This window comes from Megascapheus bottae, chromosome 1 (assembly GCF_031878675.1).
Source record: "Megascapheus bottae isolate mThoBot1 chromosome 1, mThoBot2.hap1, whole genome shotgun sequence".
Classification (NCBI taxonomy): Eukaryota; Metazoa; Chordata; class Mammalia; order Rodentia; family Geomyidae; genus Megascapheus; species Megascapheus bottae.
The window spans coordinates 102,052,976-102,073,521 of record NC_143509.1 but is presented as its reverse complement, the minus strand read 5'-3'; the positions used below and the strand labels follow the sequence as shown (position 1 = coordinate 102,073,521).

Sequence of the window (20,546 nt, the reverse complement as noted above, 5' to 3'; positions counted from 1 at the left end):
TGTGTTTCTTTAAATTGCATCATTTTTTTTCTTAGTGCCTGTCCTGCTTTTATTTATCTCCAGGTCTCTTCTATCCTTTCTTTCCCTTTCACCAACTGTTCGTGTTCAGTGCGCTAGGAAAGATGGGTGGATCTGTGTAAGCCTTTGGTAAAATAGAGTTTTCAGCTTTTTGGGGTTCAGAAAGTGGGTAGTGAGTTGTGCTGGAGATTTGTTCTTATGCTAAGGTTGCCTACTAGATAAGAGTCTTGGAGGTCCCCAATATCCACATTACTCAGTGTAGTCCCTTTGTTTTTACTATAACAAAATAACGAAGGCAAGACAACTGGGTAAAGAAAAACACCCATTCTCCCTCAAGAGAGAGTGGCTTGAAAAGAACACTGGAGGCTGGGCCCTTAGTGTCCGCATGTACTTCAGGATAGAGAGCAAAGTCCCAAGCCAGGCCCATGCAGATGAGGACGAGAGGTGGTGAGAGACACGGTGCGAGTGGAATAACCTAGAGACGAAGGTGTCAACACGGATGAAGGCCCCCAGTCTTCATGTCTATAGGGCTGGTGACAACAGGAAACCAGGTTTGGCACAGTGTCGAGTGTGGGTGGGAGTAAGAGCTGGCCTAACCCACCTGGGTTTTCCAAATCCTGGTAAATCCTGGCATGTGAAACTCAGGATATGTACTCATGTGGGGAATGTCTAAGGTCCACATTCAGGGCTCCGGAAGGAGAGAGCAGAATGGAAAGCACTGTTTACCGAGAGTGGGCAGCAGCCCCACTCTGGAAAGGAGGAGGAAGTTGAGAGCAGCCCTCGGGGAAAGTTCTGAGCCTGGAGAATGGCGAGGGAATCGGGCAGTAAGGAAGGATGAGGAGAGGCTGCCAGAGACGCAGAGAAAGCCTGGGGACACAGTGGGGCTGCAGCTGAGAGTTCCAGGACAAGAATAGCAATGGCACCAAAGGATGCCATGGAAAAGGGAAGAAGCCCAAGAAGAAAGCAGGCATGACGAGAGGGCTTGGTGGAGCTCAGTGTAAGGGCTTTGATCATGAAAGTTGTCAAAATCAAACAATTCCGATTCGTCAGAACATAGCTGCCAAGACAGAGCAGACCTCCAGAGGTGTAATGAAAGCATTCTTATGGACAATAAAAGAAAGGAAGCAGGGAGAGTCCAGTGGTCGTGATGCAGGCCTGAGAGCCCCAGGCTGGAAGGCCCTTCTGAGAAGGCCACAGCAGGACCAGTGGGGAATTTCTAAGCAAAGGCAGCCTGTGAGACAAAGCCCACTAGGGCCAGAAAAGGTCACTTCCAACTGGCTTGGAGCAGCCTAGAAGAGAGCTCGCTTCTACTCGTGGGAGGTTCAGCCTTCAGACAGCATTCCTCCTCAAAGTAAATACTCTCGTAGGGCACTCAAAAAGGCTTTGGGCAAAGAAATAGTCTGATATTCTGGGCTAGATGGAGATGGACTCTGTAGACAGCACAGCTGAGACAGAAGAGACCTGAGGAGGAGTTTAGTGGGTAGATAGACAAAGCCTAGCCAGGGAGTTGTACTCTTGTCACATTACCACTGAAGCCATCCTGGACGGCCATAGCTAAGGAACTGTGCATGGTCCTGAAACCCTTAGAAGGGTCTGCCAAGAGCACAGCAGACTTTCTCTGGTTTCTTCTCAGCACGCTGTGCTCCATCCCCCGGTCCGGGTACCCCTTACCCCTCTGGTCTTGTGATGGTTTGCTCTGCCTGGCAGACACGTTGCCTTTGACGTGTTTTTCTTCTGGTTGTGGAGCTTGAATCTCATTCGCTCCGTGCTGTATGGAGAAGCCGGGAGAGCAGTGGTGTTGATGGGTTGACCCCCTCTGTGGTCAAACCATGTCTGACCAGGTGCCTGGCTAGATGCCCTGAATGGGCACAGGGTTCTCCAGCCCCCGCCCTGTGAGGAAACCCACTAACTCTCCCCGCTTTGTTCTCAGGTGACCTCATCCACCTGCCCCCGTACCTCCGGATGGACTTCTTGTTAAACCGGGGTGCTCCAGCCGCCAGCAGGGACCTGAGCTTAGGACAAGCATGCCTGGAACCTCAGAAAAGTCGGACCCTGAAGCGCCCCCCGCTCCTGGAGCCCATCCCCATGGAGGCTTCCTCCTCGGCCTCCTCCACGCGAGAAGGAGCCTCGTGGCAACAGGGGGCCGGGGCCACCTTACCTCAGCGGGAAGGAGCAGAGCTTGGACAGGCAGCTAAAATGAGCAGCTCCCAGGAATCCCTGCTTGACTCTCGGGGCCATCTGAAAGGGAACAATCCTTACGCAAAATCCTACACCCTGGTATAACACACCTCGTGGCCGGACAGCGCTGTAAATACAATTCAAACAATCCAATCAAAGCTACCTTTTTTTTACGGAATTCCAATATTTATAATTAAAGAAAATTGCCAAAATATATTAAAAAAAGAGAGAGAGAGAAATACTGAAACCACAGACAGTGCAAAGACTGTCCTGCTTTTTTTTCTGTCTGAGTGCGAGTTTCATCCGCCTGGGCGTCTGATTTTTTGTGGAAGAAGCCCAGTTTTATGATCTTCACAGGCTATTGCATTTTTACTGATTTTCTACAAAGTGCATGGGGGACTTATGAAACCTTCTGACTGGAAGTCCTGTCACGCCAGAGGCAAAGGAAGGAAACAGGGGGGATATGAGCCTCTTTGTGGATGTCAGAGGAGCAGTGATTTCGGGAGGGACAGCTTTCCTCGCGTTCCCATACCTTTCTTTCCCATTAGAAACCAGGTCCTCAATTCCCTCTTCTGTTGTCAGTTAGAACGAGTGCCGTCAGTGGAGGGGTGGGGGGGGAATCCATTTGGTTTCCTTTTTTTGGTTTCTTTTTTAATTTGATGAGACACTCTTTGCATTTTGTCTAAATGAAATAAAAAAAAAGAAAAGGTGGTCTGCTTTTCCTTCCATGTCTCTTCCTCTTGTCTCCCACTGCTTGCTGGCAGATGAGTCAGTCCCACAGATGTTCGCTTTGCAAACAGACCAGACCCTGAGTCCCTGGGTCAGAGAAGACACCAGTGTGTGTCACTGAGAAGAGCGAAGAAGGTTCAACCCGAACTGCCCAGCCACAGTCCACAGGCCCAGGCTGCTTTCCATCCCCACCAGGGCTGACCTGGTCTTCTAAGGCCCTCAAGAGATCCAGCTCCTCCACTACTCAACATACCAGCTCTTGAGCCAGACAGCATTAGCAGCCTATGGCCAAATCCAACCTGCTGCTCTGCTGACAAAGTCTTATCAGAAGAAGGCCAAAGATCACATGAGGTGTTTGCATGCTATGTATGGTTGTGTTCCTGCTTCAGTACTTACCCCGGGGGTCTCACCTGGTTACTACTTAACAGGAAACATGCGCTGTCCCCTGACCCAGAGTTCCTGAGTTTGCACTGAATTATAGGATAGAGGAAGCAGGCCCCGCATCCAACTTTCCGGAACCCGTCTATCTCCACCTCAATTGTTGTAACCTTCCATTCATACGTATTGCCTGAAATCTATTCTTCTGCACCCAGAGAATTACACAGGCAATGGTGTCCCCCCAAAATATGTGCTGGTATTTTCCTTCTTAGTATAAATGACTTGCCCTGTGGATCCCCCAGAGAGTTTAATCACGAACGGGTGGAATCGAATTCCTCAGCCCTGAACTTTAGACAGAGCAGTGGAAAGAGTGTGTGTATCTTTCCCTGGTTCTCACCACCTCCCCCCTCATTCCAGGACCCTTCTCTAATAAGAAAAGAAAAGCAGATCTCCAAACTGGAGCTGTGATGTTGATGAGAAAACCTGAAAAAAAAGCCATGGTGGTCTCATCTCCCAAGTGACGTGTTATACAAGTACCTCGTTCTAATGGGCTCCACACAAGAGACTGGTGTGAGCATTACCATCTCTGAATGTGTAGGAATTCCTTCCTGTGCCCACTTCTTGGCTCCCTTTCTCTTGTCCATCCTTTCGTCTTTCCACTTACCTTCTAAGAAGGCCCCTTCCCTGTTAAGATTCAAGGACAGCGCTGAGGACCAGGGCCACATCAAAGCCATCTTCTGGGGACTGTGCATGGGAGGTGTATCTTTGTTTCTTCTCCTGATTTCAGAACTGAATCCATGTTGACTGCTTCTATGTGCAAAATAGAAATGAACAAATACTTGCAGAGGAAAAAAAAGATTAAAGCCCTAATACTTATCTAAAACTCCTAGGAATCTCCACATTTAGTTTACCTTTTTGAAACTGTTCTCTCAAACTGTACAAATATTTTTTAAATGACATTATATGTGCCTCGGAAATGGATTGTGTACAAGTCTTTCCCTTTAAAATGCTCATTAAAATGTACTCCACGTGCTGGCTGTGTATCAGAAAGTCCTGCTTTCCTCTGAGATAGGACCCGCAGTGATTGTCTACCCACAGCCAGAGTTGTAGACTGAAGGGGCCCTGAGTCTTTAGAAGAATGATATTGAAAAAGCTGGGCACCAGCTCGTGCCTGCCTTCCTAGCTAGGCAAGAGGCTGAGATCTGAGGGTCAAGGCTTGAAACCAATTTAGACAATATAGAGGTTCTTAGGTCCAAATAACCAGCAGAAAGCTGGAAGGGGAGGTAGAGCAAAAAAAAGCCAAGCAAGAGCACAAGTTCTGGTACTGGACATACACAAGGAATGTCACTGAGAGGGACTGTAATAAACTTTGAAGCTCTGTTCATCTCTGATCATTTGAGAGACGTTCTCTCCAACTAACCCAAGTCCTTACATTATTTCTCTTTTTATCCTCTGGCTGATGTGTTATAGGAGAAATGGGTGAAAGCTATCAGGTCAACAGACTGGGTCCATGTGGATCGTCTAACTGGTTGGCAGATTGAAAGATGCCCCTCTCTGAAGTGAGTCAGGATTTCTCCCAGTCTTCAGAGCACCGTGAGCCATGTAGGCCTCATGCTCGGGCCATTTCATGGGGCCTGGTGCTAACATGTCATTCACATGCACCCCTAACTACCATCTTGTACCCACATCCACCATGACTGAAAGAAGAGGATGGAAAAGCCAAACACGAAAATAGCACAATACCCATCCCGAGCCAGCCCAGGTGAGCGCCCTGCTCTTGTTCCCTGGTTCCCTGGCTGTAGAGACGAGACAGAAAAAACACTGAAGCTTCATATTGCCCCAAACATAAGCCAATACTGCTCAGTGAAGGTCACTCTGGCCTGATGCTACAATCCCTAAATTGCCTGCACACAACATTTAGGTTGCAAGGAAACAACTAAGTCCTTCCAGAAAGTTCTTCCAGAATCCATCTCCAGCAATGGGTGCCCAGCCTTCTGTGGATAGGAAGCCAAAGCCCAGTTTGTTAGAAACCAGCTGCCCTAGAAAGGGCTAAGAGCACCTCTCAGCCAATCCACAGTGAAAAGTCTTCTTTAACTCTCTAGACAGTGGGCCCAGCAAAGCCTCAGCTCTTGGAAGAACAAAGGAAAGACAACGTATCTACACATTAGCACCGAGGACTCCCAAGCTGCGTGTCCTTCTCCCCTGGGGGTCTAGAATTCCTTAAGCAGTAGTAACCCCACACAGGAGTTTAAACTGGGACGTGACCTCTAGGGCTGCCTATCCTAATTCCTGGGGAGGAGCAAGATGGCACAACCTTTGCCTGGCCTAGAGTGAGACTGGTCCCGGTGACCCAGGGCCCCCACCGGATGACAGCAGCTATAAACAAGATGTGGCTGAGCTGCAGACTGGATCGATCTTAGCCTCACAGGGCAGGCCAAAGGCAAGCTATGTGGAGTTCCTGTGGGGGACAGTCCCCTCCGGGCCCTTGCATCTGCACAAGTCTTCTGAGTAAGGGTGAACAGGTTGGTGCTACACTGGTTTTCAAGGATGTTTGCACTGCAAATGACTGTGTGTTTCTTCTGTGCAAAGGACAGACAGGCTTGCGTGCTGATCAAGACACAAGCAGTGTCTCTCCCCAAGAGAAAATTTGGCTTCTCCCAGGGACTAGACACCAGCAGGCCCAGGCTGGGTGTCTGGAGAAGCTCCCTGCCCCGCTGTCTTTAGGCCAAGCTGGACTTCCCATGACACTCCCCAAGCGCTGTATTCTACACCAGTGTCCACCCCTCCCTGCCAACCCCTACCCGTCATTGCTCTCCATCCCTACCCCATCGTCCTCTAACTTCCGTAGAATTTGTCTGTCCGTGATTGTTATTATTTATTATCTGTCCTCCTTCCTAAGAAAGCCAGCTCCACAGGTCAGGATGGTTGGTCAGTGCATAGAAGCTCCAGTGCCAACACTTGTTGAAGAGAAAAACAAGGGTTGGGTTTCCTCAGCTCAGATCTATCCTCATCACTCTTATCTTGGGGGACTTGAGTCAACACTCAGGCTGATAACTGGTTATGAGTGACAATACCCTTAATCTCAAGCCCACCAGTCCCCTGTCTTCTGTCAGGGCCAGGAACGGTAGCAGGCCAGTGGGTAACATTCAAGTGTGATGGAATCTCAGACTCCTGGCCATGAGATGTGCCCACCCTCCCGCAAAGGGCAGAGAGCAATCATGGCTGTGACTCTCACACCGGGTCCCCTCCCTCACAATGGTTTTGCAGTTTGGTGTCATGTTGGTTTGTTCTTGTTGTCATTGTTTCCTTTCTCTTTGTAAGAGTTGAAAACTTGGAAAATGTGACGTGGGGCGCAAGGGGAGTTTATTTCATCTCCCCAAGTAAAGCCAGGAAGCCCTGTGGATCCCAGAAACTTCAAAACCCGCTGTAAGAAGAAACGCTGTTTATAATCATTCACACTGTTCTCTGTCTCAAAGACGCCAGAGGAAAAAAAACATCTCGGGGCCGGGAGTTTGGCCTAGTGGTAGAGTGCCTGCCTAGCATGCATGAAGACCCAGGTTCGATTCCTCGGTACCACATATATAGAAAAAGCCAGAAATGGTGCTGAGGCTCAAGTGGTAGAGTGCTAACCTTGAGAAAGCCCAAGGACAGTGCTCAGGCCCTGAGTTCAAGGCCCAGGATTGGCAAAAAAAAAAAAGACATCTAGGACATACACGTTTGTGGGGGGTTGGTTAGAACAATGCTTAGCAGAGGGGACCAGCTGGGCCTGGGGACAGCTGACATCACAATGACAAGAAAGGCCACATCGCCAGGTGCTGTGGAATGTTCAAGGCTCATGTACTGGAAGAGTTACTCAGTGCTGCCGGAACCCCTTATCTTGACGCCTCCTGGCCTAGCACTTCACTGAACAGAGGAGCCGCCCCACCGTGTCCCCCACTCCAGGGAGACAGTTCACCAGTGCAAGTAAACAAAGCTGCGAGATACAAACACGCGTGTCCTACAGTCTAACTGTCTACAGTTAGACGTCTCAGGTGAACCCTGAGGTGACGCATTCTGAGCCAGGATCCACACCGGCTGTGCAGTCAGGCCCTTTCCATAGTGTAGAAGCACGATCTTCCACGCAGCCCCGGATCAGATATACAACCCACAGACCTCTCACCACGCCAGGGCCTCCACCACCACCTTCTCATCTAAAGCCAAGGGGTGAGGTGACCCTGCAGTGGTCTAGCCGGGTGACATGATGACAGTCTCAAGAGATGTGCGCTGTGAAGCTGCAGCGGGTGGCACTCAGGTCTGTATCAATGCAGTGCCCAGGCCAGGACTAACTCCACCTGCTCTTCCCACCGGTCAGGTGATGAGAGAAAAGCGCTGTCCCCGCCTTCACCAGTGGATTCTGTTCAAAGCGCTTTTCTGGCGGGTGGGCGGCGTATTAACCCCCACCCCGTGTTCCTCAGCATGGAGGTGTCTCTGGTAAGAGCCGCTGGAGCTCTTTGTAGGGAACCAGGAACCAGGCTGATGCTTCTGAGGTCTCTCAGGACACACGGGAAGGAACCAGCCCTGCTGGTGAGGGCCTAGGTCCATTCTGGCCAAGGCTGTCCTCGAGGTCTTTGCAAGCCTGCTTCATGGCCAAAGCATGAGTGTGGATTTTGCTTCATGACACAGGCTGGGAAGAAGATTTAGGTTAGCAGGGCACACGACCTATCGCATGATACGATATTAAGAGGCTAGACTCAGGCATCCACTCATCCGGTCCCTCACCACGAGATTTGCACAACATCATCCAATCCAGACATGTGGACACAGCCATTGGGCCAGAATAGCTAGACCTTTCTTCTGACTCAGCAAGGAGCACGATCTGGCTCGGTGTCCACCTCACTGGGCAAATGCAAAAGTCTACAGGGCCCAGGCTATAGACAGTAGGGCAAATGGTTCAGGGTTTGAAAAAGGTGAGCAATGAGTGAATATGCTGAGTCCATGAGTCCACTATCTAAAGCAAGTTTTAATATATATATATATATATATATATATATATATATATATATATATATATATAATTTGCCAGTCCTGGGCTTAAGCTCAGGGCCTGAGCACTGTCCTTGGATTTTTCTCAAGTCTAGAGCTCTACCACTTGAGCCTCAGCACCACGTCCAGCTTTTTTTTTCTAAGTATGTGGTACCAAGGAATCGAACCCAGGTCTTCATGCATGCTAGGCAAGTACTCTACCACTAGGCCAAACTCCCGGCCCCAAGTTTTAATATTTTTAAATAAACTCCTAAGCTCAGCTTACAGGTGTGTTTGTTCTTGATTCTGGAAAGAAAAAGAAGCAGTTAGACGGCTAGGGGGTTTCAGTCCTGGAGGCTCTGCTGTGTGTTACCTAAAATCACCACTGGTATTGGAAGGAGCAGCTCCTCTTCAGGCCTTTCTGAATAAACACCTCGCTCTAGGTAAGGCTCTCCCCTGGAACTTCATATTTTTTTTATCAACTGTTCCACTCTTTATTTTTTTAAAAAAAAGTATATTTTGATTCAAATTAAGGTGAAAAATCACATTTTTACAACATCAAAATAATATATTTCATTTTATTCTTTTTTTAATATACCGTCTTAGAAAATCAGTGTGGAACTTCAGATGTTAACAGTTTTGCAAGTTCATACTGAAATTCCTTGGTGATTATCAGCAGAAAGGTGATTCTGTGGGTGTGGCAGGGTCGCCCATCGTGTTCCAGCACACCAGTTAATAAGTCCATCTCTGGAAATGTGCATGCGATGGACTGGAGATAGGCTGGGCTCCTGTGTGGTCAACATATGGGGACACAAACCAAGTTCTGCACAGGTGGAACTGTTTTGGAGACCCTTCCCGAATTCTTATTTCACTCCTTCTTCCCTCTTGGCAAGAGGGACCAGGGCCATCAGAGAGCTATGCTTTCCCTTTTCTGCTTCCACCCCCAAAGGCCTCTGAGTCTCCACCCTCCCCACCCAGGGAAGGCGTATCATCTCTCCATCCACCTGCACACTAGACTCTCCAGTCTCTCCCAACATCCCAAGATCCTGACTCCCCTTTCTAAGGCTTGCATTTCCTCGGATGTATGACGATATTCAAGCCCATCAAGAAAAAGAATTAGAAAAGACACTCCTCATTAATTCCCATTAGTATAAACATGGCTCTAGACCCACGGTGTCCCCGATTCACTACCACAGGCCTAGGAGTGATTTCAACCTTTGACCTTAGGTTCAAAGAGACCCCAGTTGCCCCTGGGGGAGAATTTTCTACCAGGAGACTGGAGCTACTGCAGCTACTGCAGGGACCCATAGAAGATGGATAACCTGTAGCGCTGCTACCCCACTGGTAGAAGAGCTGAACGGGAGGGGTGACAAGGCACTTGGTGTAGGGATGGGGCCGCAAAGGCCACCTCTCTGTGTGGGTGGGTCATCGGGTGTCTCTTGGGGCTTTAAATGAGAATGGCGACCAGAGGCTCTTCTCTCTTAGGTGTGTGTTGGTCATCTCCCAAACAAGCCAGCTCTACTAGAGGAAATGCCCACTGGCCTATAGCACCTAGAGTGAGGTCAAGGAAGAAGAGGCTAAATAAACAACTTGAGATGGGCAAGCCCAGCTCCCAGGAGCAGGGGCTACATTTTTGTTCCACCAAATCTCTGATGAAGTTTCCCCCAAATTGAAGTCACCTCCAGCCTTAAAGAAGATTTGGTGGCAGGGGGTGAACACAGGGCGGGGGAGGGAGGGTTAGATCTAACTGGGTGGGGGTGAACTGTGTTGGACCTTGGTTTTGCTTCATCCAGTTCCTCAAGTCATTTTTGTTGGTGGTGGTGGTCATAGGACTTGAACTCTGGGCCTGGGCACTGTCCCTAAACTTTTCAGCTCAAGGCTACCGCTCTACCCTTTGAGCCACAGCACCTCTTTCTGGTTTTCTGGTGGTTAATTGAAGATAAGAGTCTCAAGGTCTTTAGTATCCGGGCTGGCCCTGAACCTCGATCCTCAGATCTCAGCCCCCTGTGTAGCTAGGATGACAAGCATGAGCACTGAGTCCAGCTCTCTCAAGTCCTTTTTATATCTTTCTCTGTGCTGCTTTGTGCTTTCCCACTAACTGTAGCATCCTCCACTTTCTCCACTGGCTGCAAGGGAGGTTGCATTTCCCACCAGCACAGAGCCAGCACTCCCAGGAGTTGATATGACTCTGGAAAGATCTTAGCTAATGACTGACATGTACAGGCACAGAGAAGCCCAGCTCTCCTCCCTCGAAATGGAACACAGTCTGGTCTGAAATTGGTGCTCCAGGACCCCCTGCAGCTATACCTAAAGCTGGACATCACTGGAACAATCTTCCTTCTAACCACTCCAGCTTTTGTCCTCTCCCACCCTGCCTGTATCTCCTGGGAGCGCTTTACTAGTTCATGTCTCAAGTTCTACTTAATGAAGTCACTTACTTATCATCCATCTACTCTTGAGCCTATCCCACTAAGTAGTACGAGCCAATGTATATTGGCAATACATAAATATTAAACAAGGGAACAAGAAGTGGATGGCAGGCCGGGAGCCTGGTAGAGTGCTCGCCTATCATGCAAGAAGCCCTGAGTTCAATTTCCCCAGTACCACATACATAGAAAAAGCCAGAAGTGGTGCTGTGACTCAAGTGGTACAGCGCTAGCCTTGAGAAAGCCCAGTCCTTGAGTTCAAGCCCCATGACCAGCCAAAAACCAAAAAATAGAGGTGGATGGCATTATCAATGTTAATGCCTCCTTCCTTCTTCTCGATTTATTTGGGAGATACATTTAAGTGAGTTTCTCCATGTAAAGGGAACAAAAGTACTTTTAGGCCAAAACTAACAGCGAAAGTCTAAGATGAGGTCCTCTTGAAATGCAGATCTCTCGGCTGCCTTCTCAAGGGCACTGGGAGAAGCTTTGAGAGACTTTGCTACCCCTGTCCATGCTTCCAAGGACATCACCAGGCAGCAACAGAGCAGCTCCCCCAGTTCTGCATCCCCCCTTCCTCCCATGGTCACCTGGAAGCTCGCTCTGCACTGAGGCCTGACCTTACAGACCCTTTCACAGAGACAGCGCGAGCGGCAAGACATTGCTAAAACAGACACTCGGTAAAAGAGGGTTCATCTAGATGGACAGTCAGGGGCCAGTGAGCCATGGAGGCTTTGAAGCCAAGGAAGAGCATTTGATTTCTTCAGCAGGCTTGGACTCAGCCAGGAGGCATCCAATTTTAGCACTATCTTTGATGAAAAAAAAAATCTATTCGGGGCTTGTAACCTAATGAGGATTTATATCTAGGCTAGTAGTCGAAGCTCTCCAAGACCGAACGCCAGGTATTTATAGCTGGGAGCATATCTGCACGCCTCTAACGCACTTCTAGAAATTTGCCTGTGGCTTCTTTGTGATGTTTTGCTTTGTGGCTGCTCCAGGCTCTGCACTCCCTGCTAAGAAGAGTCCCATATGTATAACATGGGGCGGGGGGGGGGGGGGGGGTGGAGTTGTTGACTGGAGCTGAGCACAGTATTTCCAAAGAGAACAAAAGAAAAGAGAAAAGGAGGAAAAACAAAGCTCAAATAGCATTCCATACAGAGTAATCAGATCTGGTTTGGGGGCCAAACCTCGTGTCTTAAGGAACTGTACCTTTATTCCCTCCACATTGTGTACTTGGAGTCTCTCTGAGACCCTGCACGTAAACCAGCCCAGAGTCTCAACCCAACCATTGGAAATTAGGGCCACTCAGCAACACAGGAAGGCTCGACTTGCCTGTTTTAATCATTGCCAACACTTACTTCCACTTCCCCGGGGCACCAACCTAGTGGAAATTCAACCTACTTTTGTCAAAAGCCAGTGACTGAGTTCCAATCTGTTCCGTGGCCTCGAGCTTATGGCCTTGCATCTGTCACTTCTCCATACTCCATCTCCTCATCTAGAAATTGGTGTGGGGAATGGCCAGTCCCTCATGACTCTTCTTGAGCACCTGGCAACTTGAGTATAAATTAGTTACATTGTGCATATCCTCCCACAGGGCTTAGGATTAGGTAACTTCCCGTGGACACTGGGCTCAAGTCCCAGCCCACCTGCACACATGCATGTCGAGTGGTGCTGAAATAGTTCATTGGTTTGTTCCTTTCCTAATGTCTTCTTTTGCGTTCGGTTAGTTCATAAAGCTAATTACACTGATGGATCTAAGGAGAAGTAGGAGCAGGAGGAGGAGGAAAGGGAGGAGAGGAGTCAACTCATGAAGAACGTTTATACCAAAAATGTATGAAGTATAATGTTTACAGCCTAAGCTTCAAAAGAAACTAGATATCACTCTTAAAAAGTGTTTTAAAAATTTAAAAAGTCATTAACGCCATGTGGCTACATGTCCCCATTTATCTCTTATTTATTAGACTTCGTAAAAGTAATAAAAGCAAGCTCTTGGGTCTCAAGAATGTTGTATCGTTTTTAATAAGCAAATTGTATTAAATAGCACTTCAGTAAATAAAGACAACAACCCATAGTTCACCCATAGTCTGTGTCCTCTCCCCGGGCTTAGTTCATGCTCTCCGGGGCACTCGGGTCTTTCTTGCTGAGGTCTCCCAAATCTTTTGCTGTCTTACAATGCCCATCGCTCATCAGTCAAAAACCCTGTGATTTTAGACTGTTATCTATACGGTGGGATTCAAGGGCCTGTTTTAAACATGAAATCCAACAGTGTGGCCTTCATGCTACACATGCTCAACAACCAAAAGAACCAGAGGGCAGCTGGTGGTCCCCCAAATGGCAGCTCAGTCTACCAAATTATCAACAGTGTTAGTGACACATGTTTCAAATGCAACTGTGTAAACATCCAGCCATCTTGGTTTAATCAAGAGGGGAAAACTGTTGGCTTCACTAATAGTTTAGTACCAAGCAGTATTGTTTGCATGGTAGTTAAGATCACAGATCACCAAAGCCCGTCTCTCTGCCAGTTGCTTGCTCTACTTTTTGGGAAGAATTGCTTAACATCTCTGTGTCTCCTGTATCTCCTGTATTAAATGTGGAAAATAAACATAATAACCACACAGTGTTGCCTTGAGAATTGTATTAATAGACATTAAGTGCATGTAGTTCACAGAGCTAATTATATAAATTAAATGTACATAACAAGGCCAAGGTCTGACATGTAATGAAGACATAAATGCGGCCTCTATGTATAGAAGTAGTTACATATAAAGCAAAATCTTAAATAAAAAAGTAATAGCATACCTTTCGAAACATACTTTTGGCATAGACTCACTGGTCCCAGAACTTTCATAGCTGAAGAAATTCAAGTTCAAGGCTCTTACTGTCATTCCCAAGGTCACCTTGCTATCAGGAAGCCAAATTCCAAAGAAGTCTCCTGTTTCTGAGCCTGAGGCTTCCCACACTCCTGTTAGGTGTCTTCCTGCACACCGCCTCTTTCCTTAGTGCCAATTAAAATGCTTAGAGCCCCATCATCCTCAGAATAAGTAGATCCTGTGTGTCTCCTGTGAGCCCTGAAGCTACCACAAGCTGCCCTCTTGTTGTTTACTGGGTTCTCCTACAAGCCAGTGACTTATACCTCACTTTTCACTTTCCTTTTAGGTTGTATAAGTCTTGTTTGCCTTCCATATTCCCTTGTTGCAATCATCCTTTAATTTGCTCTTCATAACAACCTTGCTTTATATCTGGGATTCTCCCAGTCATGTACTCTATAGATGATAAGAAATGTCTCAAATGTCACAAGTGTCTTAAGTATGTCCTCTGGCACCTGAGGACCATGTGGGTGTATGTGTGCCCTTGGGATCTGAGGATGTGTGTGTATATGTGTCCTCTGGGATCCGAGGGCTTCTGAGTGTCTATTCTTTGTGATCCACAAGCCCCATGGATTCCACAGGTGGAATCCGAAAGCTCAACATGGAAGAAAGATGTTCAGTTCTCAATATCTGAGTTTTATTCCTTCTTTTAGTGAAAAGATTGCTAAAGCACTTCCTCTTTCTACAGAACAAGACTTTATTTAGGCCAGGAGAGAGAGTAAGATGGAGGAAGTGTCCTCCTTGCACATAGAACTAAGAAAGAGGAAGCTGGATTGTCACTGAGCTTCCACAGTTAGGGAGCTTCCGTTTCTGCCCTGTGCCCAAGAGACGGCCCCGGAGAGAAAGGAAGTCGCATCTCCAGCATTCTAGGGGCAGGGATCCAGGTCACCAGAGACCTCAGACAGCTCCTGCATGTTCTGGGCTTCCTTATGCTTGGTGGCAAGAGTTAGAGCCAAGAAAAACAAGATTTGGGCAAGTGAGCAAAGCCATCAGGAGCAGTACACACACACACACACACACACTCACACACACACACTCACACACACACACTCATACACACATACACACTCACACACACACTCACTCACACACACTCACTCACACACACACACTCACACACACACACTCACACTCACACTCAGAGCAAGGATTTTGCTACATGTCTATGGTCCACAGAGGAAGGGAGAGGACAGTGAAACCCTAATGGGACCAATGATCCACAAGAACAACTGAGAGCCGTGTGATCTTGGTCTGCTCACCTGCCTTCCGGTGAGGAAGGGACACACCCAGAGATGGTCAGTGCAATCTGCAGAATTAGAAAAAATTAACCCAAACAGGAGGGCGCAAAAGACCCTGAAGAGCTGAAGTAATCCTAAACTAAAAGAGCATTGCTAGGCGTGTCACAAGAACAGACTTCAAATCATACTGCATAGCCATAGAAGCAAAAACAGCATGGTACACACACACACACACGCACAAGACATGAAAACCAATGGAACAGTATAGAAAACTCAGACATAAAACCTCACAGCTACAGCAAATTTCTGACAATGAAGTCAAAAACCATACACTGACGACAACCTTTTTGGCAAGGTACTAAGAAAACGGTGTACCTAGTTGCAGCAAACTAACCCTGAACTAACCCTGGACTTCTGTCTCTCACCCTGTACGAAATCAACTTTAGGTGAATCAAAGAGATCAAAGTAGGACCAAAACTTCACATCTACTGTAGGAAACTTAGGGTAAGTCCTGGAAGTTATAGGCACAAATAAATACTTAAAAAAATATAGGATTCCATTTGCCCAGAAGATAGAAAGGAGAACTGATAAATAGGGCTATATCAAATTAAAGACTTTCCGCACCACAAGAGAAACAAATCACCAGAACCAAGAGTCAACTCATAGAATGGCGGAAAAGAAAATCTCTGCCAGTATTCAACAGATAAAGGATTAAAATCCAGAATATGCAAAGAATACTAAAAAATTTATAATAAAAAATGAAGTAACTCACTTAAAGGCCAAGCAAAGAGAATAAACAGTGCTTGGAAGAAATAAAAATGAGTAATAGACACAGGAAAAAGTGTTCAACATTTTTAGCCATAAATAAAATGTAACTCAAAAATACACCAAGATTTCTTCTCAGAATGGCATCCATGTAAAAAGTAAAAACAAGTAGCAAATGCTGGCAGAACATAGAAGGGAAATGACCTCCATCTACTACTCTGCCGGTGGGAATGTAAACTGATGCAGCCATTATGGCAATCAAATCAGTAATCAGTACGGAGATCGCTCAAAAAAAAGACTAAGGGGCTGGGAGCCTAGTACAGAATGCTTGTCTAGCATGTATGAAGCCCTGGGTTCAATTCCCCAGTACTACGTAAACAAAAAAGGCCAGAAGTGGTGCTGTGGCTCAAGTGGTAGAGCACTAGCCTTGAGAAAGCTCAAGGACAGTGCCCAGGCCCTGAGTTCAAGCCCCAGAACTGGTAGGAAAAAAAGACTAAAAGTAGACCTCCCCTATAGCCCTGCAATACTGCTATTAGGTATACATCCAAAGGAGAGTAAATCCCTGCATACCTGTGTTTGTGGCAGCATTGTTCATGACAGCTCAATGATGGTGCTCTCATTAACTTCTAGTTAATGAGGGTTTCTTTTCTATGGGGTTTTACTAATTTTGTTGAGAGTCTTGGATAAAGTTGTAGTTCATGCTTCCTTTTCTCACCATCCCTCACCCTTCACAAGCCAGGGCTGCCTGGCCTCTCACTCTCTGGTCAACATCCATTTCCAATCGGTGTGAGGCCTGGGTATAAGGTCATTGGCATGTCATCCCGGACGTCTAGTGAAATTCTCTCTGAAGGAAAATCAATCGCAACAGCAAGGAATTTGACTCATAGTAGACATGAAGCTGTTGTGCATACAAATGTCAGCTTTTCTGATCATTGGCATCCATATTTGTATATTTGCCTGTGATAAAGATTCATAAATGGCAGCGACATCGATCTCTCCTTGTTCCATTCCAGCTCTTGAGCTGCACTGCCTTTGCTCATTTAGCATCGCTGCCCTCTCTGTATATACAGATAAATAGATCAGTGGTCGACGTCATTGTGAACCATGGAGCCCATGGGAAGTGACTAACGTCACCCAGTAGGAGGGAGTGGCTGCCGAGAGATGGGACCCATGTCTACCTGGCCATCTGACATGCTCTCGTTTCCTGAAGAACCAGAATGCACTAGAGATGCTGGCTTCCAGGACTCTAGAGGGCAAACAAGACCCATTCCTAGGGAATGGTTCTCTAAGGAGACTAAAGGTCTCTCGGCATAGATGATGTTGGAAGACAGTTCATGAATATTCTGTGCTTTAAAGTCAGCACTGAGTGGGTACATGGGAGGGGCGAGGAGGAGGAGGAGATGAAGGAAGGGGAGGAGACAATCAAGAATTTATTGCACTGAAAGCAGCACTAAGGGAGTGGTAAAACCTCCCACGCTCCCGGACTGGAAGAATTCACCATGAAAATGGCAGTCCCACCAAGAGCTATCTACAAATTCAGTGCGATACCCATCAATTTCCCAACACTGTTTTTTAACAAACTAGAGGAAGCAATCCAAAAATTCACATGAAATAATAAAAGACTACGTATAGCAAAAACAATTCTTAGCAGAAAGAATAGCACTGGAGGAACCGCAATACAAACTTCAGACTCTGTTACAGAGCTATAGGAATCAAAACAGCTTGGTACTGACACAAGGCCTGAGGACCAATGGAATAGAACTGAAGACCCAGAAATCAACCCACAGACCTAGGGCTACCTAATCTTCCATAAGGGAACCAAAAAAAAGATGGAAGAAAGACAGCCTCTTCAACAAATGGTGCTGGCAGAATCGCGTAAGCACCTTTAGAAAACTATATATCCTTATATATCACCCGGCACCAGAATTAATTCCAAATGGATCAAAACCCTTGAGGTAAAAGCAAATACCCTGAAAACTTTACAGGAAGGATTAGGAGATACACTAGAGTGCCTTGGCACAGGTCGAAACTTTAATAAAGGCACAGAAACACAATAAATTAAAGAAATTTGGACAAATGAGTCTGCATTAAACTTCAGAACTTCTGTATGGCAAAGAACATAGCTAACAAGTTAAATAGAAAGCCCACAGGGTAGGAGAAGATCTTCACTAACCATAGTACAGACGAGGACCTCATATCTAAAATATACCCACAGCTCAAAAAATTGAATTTCTCAAAAACAAATCCTCAAAGAGACAGCCATCCCATTAAAAGATGGGCTAAAGGAACATCGGCCCAATAGTCTCCCTCATTTGTCATAATGAGGCTCTCCTAGCAGAGATTTACAGTAGAACAAAATCTAGAGACAGAGGCCAAATAGTATGACACTAAATGAAAGGACCTCCAGGATAAGGAAACAAAAGCCATATGAGTGACTGTTGTCCTTAATATACTATGTTGTCTCTCATCTCTTTTGCCATCCCTTGGTTATCTCATATTGTTACAATATTTCACCTTGTTATCTGATATATTTTATATGTGCTTAATTGGTTATTTGGAATTGGATAGCGAAGGGGGGAAATCAAGATAAGCGGGGGGACCATGTCATGAGAAAGGGTATCAATGTTTGTGAAGTTATGCACTTTCTATCTGGTGAATATAATGTAACCCTTCTATTAATCACAATAAAAAATATTTTTAAAAAAGAAAAATTAGTAAAAAGAGTGTAAGGAAATCATTTAATAATACAGTGTTAGCAATATTAAATAACCCATGGATAAAACTATCATTTTGGTTGTTCAAGATTTCAGTCATGCAAGTTAAGTTAAAAGTAATACTTGGGGGCCAGTTTACCTTTAAAGTGATGATGCAAATTTAAAAAAAAAAAGGTGGGCTAAAGACTTAAAAAGAGACTTCTCTGAAGAGGAAATAAGAATGGCCAATAGACACATAAAGAAATGCTCAACATCTCTAACCATAAAAGAAATGCAAATCAAAACAACTTTGAGATTCCACCTCACTCCAGTTAGAATGGCCATGATCAAGAAATCTAATAACAGATGCTGGAGGGGATGTGGCCAGGAGGGATCACTATTACACTGTTGGTGGGAGTGTAAACTCGTTCAACCACTATGGAAAGCAGTATGGCAGTTCCTCAAAAGACTAAACATAGAGCTCCCCTATGACCAAAGCAGTCCTGCTCCTTTGCATTTACCCCAATTGTCCAGGAACAAGGCCATACTAAAGCTACTACAACAATGATGTTCATTGCAGCACTACTTACCATAGCTAAGATATGGAGCCAACCCAGATGCCCCTCAGTTGATGAGTGGATCAAGAAGATGTGATGTCTGTACACAGTGGAATTCTATGCTGCCATCAAAAAGAATGACATTGCTCATTCGTAAGGAAGTGGAAAGACTTGGAAAGCGTCATATAAAGTGAAGTAAGCCAAACCCAAAGGAACATAGGCTCAATGGTTTCCCTCATTTGTAATAATTAGTAGACAACTAGGATTCTTCTAGTAGAGGATCACCATAGCTCAGAAGCTATGTACATATAGCCATATGTGATGAGGCTAAAGCTGGATGGGGTGGCTCACATCTATAATCCTAGGTACTCAGGAGGCTGAGGTCTGAGAATCGGGGTTCAAAGCCAGCCCGGGCACTGAAAACTATGAGACTCTTATCTCCAGTTAAGCACTATAAAACTGGAAATGACACTAAAGCTGAAAGGGGTAGGGTGCTAGCCTTGAGCTGAAGAGCTCAGGGACAATACCCAGGCCCAGAGTCTAAGCCCTACAACTGACAACAAAAGAAAAAAAGAAAAGAAAAAGAAAAAAGAGGCTAAGAGAAATGAACTCCAGAAGACTATACTTTCAGGGATCATTTCTATAGCATGTGACTAGAGAAACTCCACTGATTGTGTAGAGTACCGGAAACCACGAGGAGGATGTAGAGTGTTCTTTCCTGAGCGTGAAGCTGGCATTTGGTGTTGCTTTGAGAAATGAACTCCAGGACAGGGAAGTTTATTTTTGCAATTGTTGTTCTTACTGTACCATGTGTATTTATTTTCTCTCCCTACCCCCCTTTATGGTTTATCCCATGTTGTTACTGTATCTGACTTTGTTACCTGGTATATTGTATCTACATTTATTTGTTTATTTAAAATAGGGAAGAAGGGGGAAACAAGAAGACTGGGAGGAGGGTGAGCAGGAGGAAAATGGGAGAAAAACATGAGAAGGGGTATCAATGTTCAAGAAGTAATGTACCTGACAAATGAAACTGTAACCCCTCTAAACATTATCCTGACAATAAAATAAAATACACACACACACACACACACACACAGAAAACTGGATAAATCGAGGGGATGGACGGGGAGAGATGAGGAAAATAATAAGGGGTAAGACTGATCTAGATGCATTTGTACTGGGACACTGATGTGTTGATTTGAAACCTCTTTGTACAATTTTTATGATAATAAAAATAAATGAATCAAATAAAATTTAAAAGTCAAAGTCAAAAAAGAATTTATTGTATTCTCTTTACCGCAAAATTAAGAAAAGCGAGGGAAGGAGCGGGCAGAAGGGGTGACACTGATCAAGATGCACTGTATTCATAAACTGCTTTCTCACACAGCACCTCTTCTGAAAGATAATAAAACATAAAAACACCTAACGTCAATGTTGGGGCCGTAGGGCACTAACCTGGCATGAGAGACCCTGGGTTGATGCTAAACACTGCTAAATTGGCAGATAAACAAACGCATCTGGCAAATACATACACCTGTAGGTCTGCCCCTGCTTCCCCGCCGTACACACAGCTCCAGGAAGCTGGCACGGAATCCATCGGTGGACTCGGTGGGTCTGCCCGCCCTGCCCGCTGGTCACTCCCTGCCAGCAGCAGCCAGAGGGTCTCTCAGGAGACTCACCCAGGTCCTCCTGGAAA

The 20,546-nt window shown here is 46.0% G+C and overlaps 1 protein-coding gene and 1 pseudogene across 1 annotated transcript in view; both read left to right on the top strand.

Moving 5' to 3' along the window:
• The window catches only part of Dscam (DS cell adhesion molecule), a 342,911-nt gene extending 339,802 nt beyond the window's left edge, over positions 1-3,109 (top strand). Inside the window, exon 33 of the mRNA XM_090331431.1 lies at positions 1,949-3,109. Within this exon, the coding sequence (XP_090187557.1) occupies positions 1,949-2,301 (353 nt within the window). The 3' untranslated portion in view covers positions 2,302-3,109. The remainder of the gene's footprint in view (positions 1-1,948) is intronic.
• Positions 3,110-19,462: 16,353 nt separating this feature from the next.
• On the top strand, positions 19,463-19,624 carry LOC150069719 (small nucleolar RNA U3; annotated as a pseudogene).
• Positions 19,625-20,546: the final 922 nt, after the last annotated feature.